We start from the raw sequence: 10,730 nt of genomic DNA, 5'->3' as shown, positions 1-10,730 counted from the left end.
TTCACTAGAAAAGTTCCAAAGCTTTGACAGGTATATTTGTTAATGGTTTCACAGAGACGTTTTGGGTTAGTCAGGGGTGGGGAGTTGTGAGTGAAAGAATTTTTCACCGCTGAAAGATAATCCAAAAGAGAAAGAAACTCTTCCCGAATAAGGCTGCTGCAGTCCTGCCAAGTTGAGCAGCTGAGAAACTGGTTCCTGCTCTTTGTACACCTTACACGCTGTCTCCACAAGGAATGGCATCTAGCTCTGAAGCTAAAAGGAGGGTTTTGGACAGTAGACATGCAGAATGAATCCTAGCTCCTCAAGAGACTGAGATGTGAGGATCGAGGTTCAAAGCCAGCCTGGGTAGGAGAGTGTGTGAGAGCCTTCTCTCCAATCAACCACCAGAAAATTGGAAGTGGCACTGTGGCTCAAGTAGTAGAGTGCTAGCCTTGAGCTGAAGAGCTCAGAGACAGCTCCTCGGCCCATAGATCAAGTGCCAGGACCAACACACACACACACACACACACACACACACACACACACACATACACACCCACACATCAAGAAAAGGCAAACCTCCCACGGATCCTGTGAGGTTGAAGATCAACCAGTAAATTCCATGGGGACCACCTTCTCCTCCAGCACCGAGGAACATGATCATGAAGGCAAGAAGAGTTAGGAGTAGATACTCCTCTTCCTGCTCAATGCACTTTGTCCAGAACTGTAATGATGCAAGTGAGGGGGGGTACACTCTGTAAATGGTCAGAATGAAATCAGATCTGGGTGCCAGCTCCCATACTGAGTTTCATTATGAGACATAGAAGTATTGAAAATGAGACTTTGAATGACTGCCTTGTCTCCAACAGTGTGTTGTGTTTGTGCTTCTGTCACCACGTAGAGAACATATCCTTCCTCTTCCTGCCCAACCCCACAGTCAAGACTGTTAGGTCTGTCCCTGGAAGGCTCCACGTAGATGCCCCCACCTCATTAAGTCTCACCCAGTTACCTGGGTAACCAGCAGACCTGGAGGCAGTTACCTCCCCTTTCCCTGAGGTCACCTCCTAATCCACCTGGCCACACCCCTTGCCCCTGCCATAGATACAAGGCAGGGCTGGGTGGGGGTCGCTCTCTCTCTCTCTCTCTCTCTCTCTCTCTCTCTCTCTCTCTCTCTCTCTCACTCTCCCTCCCTTCTCTCCGGCCATGGATCATCTTGGCCACAGTCCAGCAGTTTGGTAATAAACTTTCTTTCCTGCCTGAATACTGCGTGGCGTTCTCCTTTACCGGCTACCTACTTTAAAAAAACCTAACATATATGGTGTTGTGACTCGGATAGGGCTTCAGAATTAGGACAGGTGGAATTCCCTTCTATTTGCCTGCTGCGAGTCGCCACGTGGCACTTTTCACTAATACCATTGCTGGCCTCCACATCCACCTCCACCTCCACACCACTTGTCTACCCTGGTGAGTGAAACTGCTGCTGCTCGGTTCTCTGCCGCTCCGTCCGCCGCTTCTGCCGCTCATCCACTCACCAGGCGCCTTCCTCCCATGCTTTTTTGGGTTTTGCATCAGTCACACCCAAGCCAGGAAACTGCTAGCACACCTCTTGACAATGAGGCCTGCTCGAAATACTCGCTCAGATACAGTTTTTGCTACTGCAATGGTAAATGGTTAGAAGTCACTTATATTCAGGCTCTCTCTCTTTCTCTTTTCCTCTCTTTTTCTCCCTCTCTCTCTCATCTTCCTGCTTACTTGCTTACTTTATAAAATTCCCAAGTCGTACCATCGTTGTGTGCCTTGCTCACAAAGCTGCCTCTTTTCACAGACCTTCGAAACTGAGGCTTGACCACCAATGTGCTTTGTCAGCAAAGATATCTAAAAGTTCTTTTCTCTAGCATTGACCACGTGGTGGATATTGGGTTTAACAGGCATCAGCTCAGGCGCTATTATGCCATGCCACGTGTTCTCTATTAGTGTGTTTGTGTCCTCCTGCCACCCCCCTAAACATGGCATCCCACTGGAGTTTATCAAAATATGGTTTCTCCATTTTATAATCTAAAAATTGTTGTTTGCTAGCAAAATTGTTTTTCTAACCGACCACGTGGTTTTAAAATATTGAGCAAAAAAAAAAAAGTCATTTACTATTGGAATTCCAAAAGAGTCTACTGCTGAAATTCATTTTTGCATTCTGTAAAACCTATGTGCACAGTCTGTATGTCTGTGTAAATGTCATTTGTTAGTATGTCCATCTAGCTATATATCTGTGCTAAAACTCATCACATCTACTGAGCTTTGTCATTGCAGAATTCTGGCAAGTATTTGGTCAATTCTTGACAAGGTACAGGTAAGCTCTAGTCCCCTTGGTCTCTTTGTTGTTTTAATTGGAAATCAAAAAGGGCTTTTGTGGCAAAGACGCCTGGGATTGTAGTTCGAAGCCAGCCCAGGCAGAAAATCTCTCAAACTCCATCTCCCAACTAACCAGCGAAGAGCCAGGCTGGAAGCATGGCTGAAGAGATTTATCTCTTACCAGCCAAATGCTGGAAGTGGAGCTATGGCTCAAGTGGTAGAGTACTAGCCTTGAGCAGAAGTGCTCAGGGACAGTGCCCAGGCCCTGAGTTCAAACCCCGTGAATGCCAATGGGGGCAAGCCATCCCAGCAACAAGCACCTAGACCACTGGGACTCAGCCAGTTCCGGGAACAAGTATCATGGAGTGGAGTAAGAGGAGAATGATCGCATCCTAAATGGAGTCACTTTGTCTCGCCCTTTCAAAATTAATCAGAGCCGGGGGATCAAGAGATAGTAGCTTGTCCATCTAATGTCCATGCCTGAGTATAAGAACTGTCCAAGTCACCCAATTTTTAATTTTGTGCCCTAAACCCTTCCTTTTGCCTTAATATTTTTTTTTCCCAGCCCCTGCCTCATGAGACTTCTTCCAGGCTTCATTCAAGGACTGGCATCTACCACCAAGGGACCCTGCTGCTCGCTTTCTCCAGGAAGGGCCACATTTCTGCCTTTTACCCCTAATGCCTACGCTCCTTGCCAGCAGGAAGCAGCCAGAGAGAGTCTCCACCCTTCTTCATAACTATTAAAAGGCTGGAATGTAAGGTCCTCTCCCTGAGGGCTACATGCAGATACCCCCACCTCATTAAGTCTCCACCCAGTTACCTGGGTAACCAGCAGACCTGGAGGCAGTTACCTCCCCTTTCCCTGAGGTCACCTCCTAATCCACCTAGCCACACCCCTTGCCCCTGCCCTAAATAAAGCAGGGCTGGGTGGGGGTCGCTCTCTCTCCCTCTCTCTCTCCCTTCTCTCAGGCCATGGATCATCTTGGCCACAGGCGAGCAGTTCAGTAATAAATGTTCTCTCCTGCCTGAATACCATGTGGCATTCTCCTTTACTGGCTACCTACTTTAAAAAACCTAACAAAGACCACTTCCTTTTGTGTGCCATTAGTAGTCACAGGGATGATCTTTTGTGTAAGAATGGCTGCTTATCAATGAAGTATCTCCAATCACAATGAGTGCCAGGAGCCAAATGGCTGTCATATTGTAACATGAATAATCTATAGGGCTAATTGAAAAGAATGTTTGGTGTCTGTGATACCTCATCCATGCAGGTTGGTTAGTTCTGATATCCTGTTTGGCAGTACATCTTACCCTTCATTGAAAATCACCCACCCATAACCTTCTTGTAATGTACATTTTGTGATTTAGGAGCCGAGCACCCCCAACAGCCCTGCTCACGTCAGTTACCCCCTTGCTAATCACTATATAAGCTGCTGTGTAAAAATAAAGTTTGAGACCTTGATCAGAATCCTGTCTTGGTCTCCTTCCTTATGTCTGGTTTGTCTCTCATTCAGGTCAATTCCCCCTCGGGCTCCTGTTGACAAAACCCCGCGGGCCTGGGCAAATGAGGACAATGTTCACAGTCTGGAAATGTGCTAGCCAGTGAAACTTTCTCCTACTGTGCTGTTGGACTTTGGAGTGGGGAAAAGAAGGTCTTGTTTAGGGGAAATGTTTGTATTCAAATGGTTGATTCAAATCACACACACACACACACACACACACACACACACACACACACAAGCACATGCAAATAAATAAATAAATGAATGAATGAATCAATCAATCAATAAACACTTTTCAAAAGAGCTGCTGAATCACAAGCCCCTGTGTCCCAGGGAAGTTGGAGATTGATCTGATCCACAAGGTTTGCAAGGACCCCTCCCTTGGGGATGCCAAGTGAGAAAATCTGGCCAGGCTCCAAGGAGAGAGTGCCTGGCCCTGAAGAAGATGACCTTCGGCCAACAGCTCTACAACCAGCTTCTTGGGGCCCTGCTCTGAGACCAGGACTTGGATCTCATGGAAAAGTTCCTGACCTGTTCCCTGGGGAGTCTGATGAACATGGAAGATGGCTTCAAGCAGGAGTTTTCCCATGAGACACCTCCCTCCCACCCCTACCTGCCACCCTCCCATGCCTTCTTCCCAGCCATAGAGCCTTCCTTTTTCCCCACAGGGCCTGCCTGTTCTGAGTGGCACACGCTGAAGCACCCCACCAGCCCTGGGGTCTAGGTTACAGCCAGCTGGGGGACAAGACCTGAAGGAGACTGGCTTGCACCTCACCACCACAACCTGAGGGGCCTTAGCTGGGGCCCCGGGCTTTAGCCTCCACCTGTGAATTTCCAGCCACCCAACCTCAAGCAGACTCGGCTCCTCCATCCAGAGCCACCTTTGGCCACCACACCTGACTCAGAACACTTCCTCTGAGCCTTTCCATATTTTCTTTCCCTCCATTTTGATTTTTAGGCTTGTAGAATTAAACGACTGTTTTCTTGTGGGAGGCAAAATAAAGAAAATAAAATGAAATAAACTCTTTCCGGCCTGAAACATGCGGTGGTCTCCTTTCAGCGATCCTCTCATGAGCGAATCCATCAACCAGGCCCACAGGGTTGGGCTTCTTTATATTTACTCAGGGCACATTAAAAGGGGAGCTGGGAAGATTAGCCATTATCCACCTTGACACATGAATGCAGGAATACATTGCCCCAAGTGCTGTGTGTATCCTAGCCATTTCTTTCTATATATGGAAGATAACTAGGTACAATCAACTAGGTACAACCTGATAGGATTACTTAGTTCATGTACAGTGCTTAATCATTGACCATGGTGGATATCAGCGCTCGGAAAACTGCATAAGAGACTTTAGATAGAAACATCCTTTTATTGTACTTGGTTTGGTACCTAGGAAGGGATTGCCACAACCACATCAGGTGTGTATTTATTTAGAAGCTACTAGGAAAACGCCACAGTGCTTTGAACAAGTCAGGGAGAGGCAGATCCAAGGGAACAACTCTGCCCAACTGGAGATTAAGCATGGAAGTAGTATTGGCAACATTAACCCTGCTCATTCTATCATAGGTCTTCATTGTAAGCAGCTGTGAGGTTTTTTTAATGTCATACCTGACAGGTCCTTGCCCTGTTCCTGGTTGACTTGAGTGAGAAGCTGTGACCCAAACATGGCTTCTGCTCATCATTGGCCAGCCGTGTGCAAGTCCAGACCTGCTTACCCTACAGCCCCAACAGGCACCTGACTGCTACCCCAAGTCAAGAGCTGAACGAGACCAGTCAACTTAAGGAAGCATTAGGAAGAACAATTTTTGGTTTTGAGGTGTAATCGGGCTTGCTTGCCAAACTAGCAGTAGTGAGACTGAGGCAAGAGGAGTGAGAGCTTGAAGCCAGTCTGGATCACATTGCTAAATGTTAAAAAAAAAAAAAAAAAAGAAAAGAAATCTTTTTTTCTGTTACTGTTGTTTCAAATCACCAAATTCTCAGTATTTGATGGGCAGCAGGTCAAAGGTGGTCACTAATGATTAGGATGTGGCTACTAGAACAAGCTGTCAACCCATATCTTCTTGTCTTGTTACACTGTGTTAGTGTCTGTGTGGGTGGCAGGAGAGGCAGAAGGCCGGATTCAAAGCTAGCCAGCTAGGTGGGCACTGGTGGCTCATGCCTGTAATACAGGATATCCAGGAGGCTGAGATCTGCGCATGGGGGTTCACAGTCAACGTAGGTAGGAAAGTTCATGAGACTCATACCTCTAATGAAATTCTCAGAAAAAGCTGGAAGTTAGATCTTTGGCTGAGAGGCAGAAAATTAGCCTTGAGCCAATTGAATCTCAGGGACAGTGCCCCAGGCCTGAATTCAAGACCCAGGGCTGGAACCAGATTACATGTATATCCAATAAATATACCCAGCAATGTTCCTCGCTCTGCCTAGGAAAGTGTTCTTCCCACAGTAACAATGAGCACAGTCTGCCCCCTGTTGGCCCCAGGGGATTGGCTCCAGGACCATTTTGGCTACTAGAATGCTAGGATGCTTAAATCCTTTCTATAAAACAATGTGTGCTGGGCTCTGGAGGCTCCTACCTGTAAACTTATCTATCCAGAAGTCTGAGCTCTGAGGATCATGGTTGGAAGTCAGCCCAGGTAGGAAATTCCATGAGACTCTCATCTCCAGTAAACTGCTCAAAAATAACTAAAAGCTGCACCTCAGACTCAAGGACAGGGCCCAGGCCTCAATTCAAGTGCCAGGACTGGAAACCAACCCACAAAGCAAAATGAACCAGCAGATAGGAGGCCAGGCTACTCGAATGGCTCAAATCGCAGAGCAACAGCTGAACCATGTGCAATGCCTGATTTAAAGACCCAATGCTGTCACAAAACACATATACCCCATTAAAAAACAAAAACAGGGCTGGGATATAGATCAGTGGCAAAGCACCTGCCTAGCAAGTGCAACGACCTGGGTTTGATCCCTAGTACTAAAAATCAAAAGACAAAAAATCTTTAAAATCAAACAAACCCAAAACTAAAACAGAACCAAAACAAAGCAATAAGCAACAACCAATAAAACCCAGAGAAACAAACACAAAAACCAAACAGTTGGTACAAAGATTTGCTTTACTGTGTGGACATAATTTGTGGGAATGAAAAATACTAGAGTGACAACAGCCATAGCAGTTAACGTGGCTGAACCACATTATTGACTCAAGTACCAGACTGTCTTTTCCCACTCTTCCCCTATCCTGGACTTGAGGGACTACTAGGGCAATGCTCCCTTCCCATAGCCTGGTGGTAGCTCGGTGCCTGCATCCTTCTTTCACATTCTTTCCCTTCTTCCTCAAAGGTTTTCTTCTCTCACAGCCTTCACTTCACATCCACCCATCCTTTCCACCTCAAACCTTCTCTTTTCCCCCAACACTACCTCCTGTCTACTCTCTCCTTCGCTTGCACCTTTCTAATCACATCTATCCTTCCCCTCTTTCTCCAACCTTTCTTTCCTCTTCACCCATCCCTTTTTGAATCACTCTTTTCTTTCCCTTCCACCCTCCTTTCCTATGTATCATTCCATTCATCCTTCCTTTTCTGCTCTACACTTCACTTCCCCTCCAAACTTCCAAGCTCCCACCACACTTCTCCTCAGCTTCCATCTTCCCCTTCATCCTCTACCGTTCCTGTCACCTTCTACCCTTCCCATCTGCCTCCATTGTCTCTTCTGTCTGTAAGGTCCTCTCCCTGAGGGCTACATGCAGATGCCTCCACCTCATTAAGTCTCCATCCAGTTACCTGGGTAACCAGCAGACCTGGAGGAAGTTACCTCCCCTTTCCCTGAGGTCACCTCCTAATCCACCTGGCCACACCCCTTGCCCCTGCCCTAAATAAAGCAGGGCTGGGTGGGGGTCGCTCTCTCTCTCTCTCTCTCTCTCTCCCTTCTCTCTGGCCATGGATCATCTTGGCCACAGGCCAGCAGTTCAGTAATAAATGTTCTCTCCTGCCTGAATACCGTGTGGCATTCTCCTTTACCAGCTACCTACTTTAAAAACCTAACACTGTCTGTATCCTTAACCATCTGTCTTTCTATTCTACTTCAACACTACCCTAGGCCTTCTGTGCTTCTCTTATCCCCACACTTGTTCATTCTCTCATAAGTCTGATATCAGCGCCTGAAAGGGCTTGTGAAGTTTGCTCTGGGAGAGATGACTGAGGATGATCTTCTTGATGGCAGGGAGCTCATTAAACTCAAGCTAGATGTTCTCCCTTGTGGTCCTATAAACCTTGTGGATCAGATCAGTTTCCAACTTCCTGGGGACATAAGGTCTTGTGAGTCAGCAACTCTCCAAAATGAGTTTATTCATTTATTGATTCATTCATTTACTTACATAGGCATTTATTTATTTGTATGTGTGTTTTCAATCAATACAAACAGTTGCCCGAAACAACACCTCCTTTTCCCCACTTCAAAGTCAAACAGAACAGTAGGGGAAAGTTTCCCTTGCTAGCACATTTCCAGCCTGTGAACATCCTCCTCATTGCCATTGGGGTTACTTCATTGAGAAGCAGCCATTCTTACACAAAAGATCACCCCTGTGACTCCTAATGGCATACAAACGGAAGTGGCTTTGATTGTGGAGTTGGTTAAGGAGAGGGAGGGTATGTTCTCTAAGTGCCACATGGTGGCAGAAGCACCTGCAAACCTGGAAACTGGTTCCCAGATTTGGATTTCTTCTGACCATCTACACAGTGTACCCCCAGGAATGGCACCATCAGGGTTGTGGACCAAGTTCACCGAGGGGGAAGAAAGGAGTATCTATGCCTTCCTCCTCTTCTTGCCTCCATGCTCCTGTTCCTGGGCTTGGCTCCTCTCCGAGGGTCTTTTTGAGCCGCCTTGCCGCTTTGCTTCTTGCAGAAACTTGTCCAAACCAAAAGGATCTTCCTCAAACTCAACAGGTCCTTCTAATCTTCCCTGCCTCTGTTCTGAATCGGAAAACTCTTTGCATGGAAAGAACCTGTGGGTCTCCATTCTGGCTTCTAGGTCATTGCCATACATGTCCTTGTCCAGATCTGGCCTGGGCCTATAGATAGTATGGGCCATGGGTTCAGCCCCTCTCCAGGAGTGGCCATAAAGGTTGTAAAAGTCATCTTCTCCACCGGCAAAGCCACTGTCCATACCCTTGGGCTGCTTGAAGAGCCTTGGGTCATAATACTGACCTTCATTGGAGGTTCCAGGATTGGGGACACCGAGAGCAATGACTTCAGTGATATCTCGTTGCTCAATATGCTGTCGTTTCCACGTCCTCTTCGGAGCTGCCCTGTAAAGATTGCGGTCACACCGCCTGTCTTTCTGCCTCTCCTGTCGGATCCCTGCCCTCTCCTGTGGCTCCCCATCCTCTCTGTCCACTCGGGCTTTGCTCCCAGCTCTGCTCTCCCTGGTCCTTTGGGCCAGCTCTCTCAGTCTCTCCTCATGTTTCTGTTTTGCTTTGTGAGCCATCTTCCTCTCCACTTGGGCCCGGGCCTCGACAGCCTCCCGAGCCTTGCGGTCAGCAATATAGAGAGCTTGGGCCAGCTTAGCAAAGGTATCCTTGATGCACACCGCCTGGAGTCCTCTCGCACCAGTGGCCAGACGCTTGTCTAGTGGAATTGTATAACCCTTTGCATTTTTCCAGTTGGAAATGCAAGGGGGGATCTTCCACTCTTGTTGTTCCTTCACAGTCATCCGTCGACTTGGGGACCGCAGCACAGGTACAGGAGGAGAAGGCGGTGGCCGGGGAATCTTCTGATTGATCTTGAATCTCGGAGGCTCCATGGGATCTTTCTGCATGTCCACCACCCGAATCACCCTCTGCTTAGCCCCTGAGTTCCATGCCTCTCCTTGTTGAGAGGGCGTGTATCGCACATACTGAGCAGGGGCCGGTCTCTCAGCTTCTCCAGCCGGCATGGCTGCAGCAACCTTCTGCCACACAAGCTTCTCTAAGGCTGCCCGAGTCTTTGCTGTGGTCTCTTGAATGGCCTCTTGGTCGGGTCTCCGCAAGGTCTGGATCCTCTGCATTGGTCACCTCCTTTGGGACCAGGTCAGCGTGCTGGCTGTAAATGACCCTGGCTTTTGGCTGTCCTTGTCGAGCAATTGCTTGGTATTGGAGTCGCCCTCGGAAATCGACCTGAATGGCCAGTGCATTGGCCCTTGTTTTCCCGCGACCCATATCCAGCGGCCACTGGGCCACAGGGATCTCTGGGAACGCGCCTCCGTCTCCAAAGTCCTCTAAGCAGCAGGGTGTCCAGCCTTTGCGGAGCCCATATGGGGGAGGTTCTCTGCGGGAGGAGGCCAGGGAGGCCTGCCAGGGTCCGTGACATCTAGCCTTCTCTCTGGCTTCAGTTTGGTTCTGAGATAGCCCAGTGGGCGCAGGCAAGCATGCGGTGAGCACCATCTCCTCAGGGGAAAGAGTGGGTTGAGGAGGGGCCCGCCAGCAAGATCAAACTTCCTGCTTGCTCAGGTGAGACTGCCACGGGACTGGCCAAGCTTAGGGGTGGAGAAGCCTATATAGGGGAAGGCAGGGAGGAGGTGTGGCCAGAGCAGATGGGGAAAGGGCCTCAGAGCCTAGGGGACCTCTCACTGTCTGAAGGAGAGGTGGCCAGGGTGGGTGAGGGCGTGGTCGGTCTGTCTGGGTAGAGGGGAAGTGGCCTCAGTGCCTGGGGCCCTTTGGCTGACTCACAGTCAAGGGATGGTCCCTTGGAGGTAATTGGTTGGGTATGCTCGGGTGATTTGGCATAAGGCCTATCATGCTTTCCTTCTGAAAGGGGAGGAGTTGAGGGGCCCTTCCCCAGAGAGAGGGAACATTGCACTGCATTGTCTCTGTGCTTCAGAAGGGCCACCCATTCTCTCTGGCTCCTTCCTGGTCACTCAGGGGCATGGAGTTT

The 10,730-nt window shown here is 48.6% G+C and overlaps 1 protein-coding gene across 1 annotated transcript; it reads right to left on the bottom strand.

Annotated features, from left to right (window-relative positions):
• Positions 1-8,625: 8,625 nt before the first annotated feature.
• LOC125344014 (SNW domain-containing protein 1-like) lies at positions 8,626-10,240 on the bottom strand. Its single transcript, XM_048336631.1, is given in 2 exon segments — positions 8,626-9,846; positions 9,848-10,240. Coding segments are annotated over 2 exon segments (1,614 nt in total).
• Between the last annotated feature and the right edge of the window lie 490 nt (positions 10,241-10,730).

Source organism: Perognathus longimembris, chromosome 2 (genome assembly GCF_023159225.1).
Source record: "Perognathus longimembris pacificus isolate PPM17 chromosome 2, ASM2315922v1, whole genome shotgun sequence".
Taxonomy (NCBI): domain Eukaryota; kingdom Metazoa; phylum Chordata; class Mammalia; order Rodentia; family Heteromyidae; genus Perognathus; species Perognathus longimembris.
The sequence above is the reverse complement of the archived record's forward strand: the minus strand, read 5'-3'. Positions and strand labels throughout refer to the sequence as shown.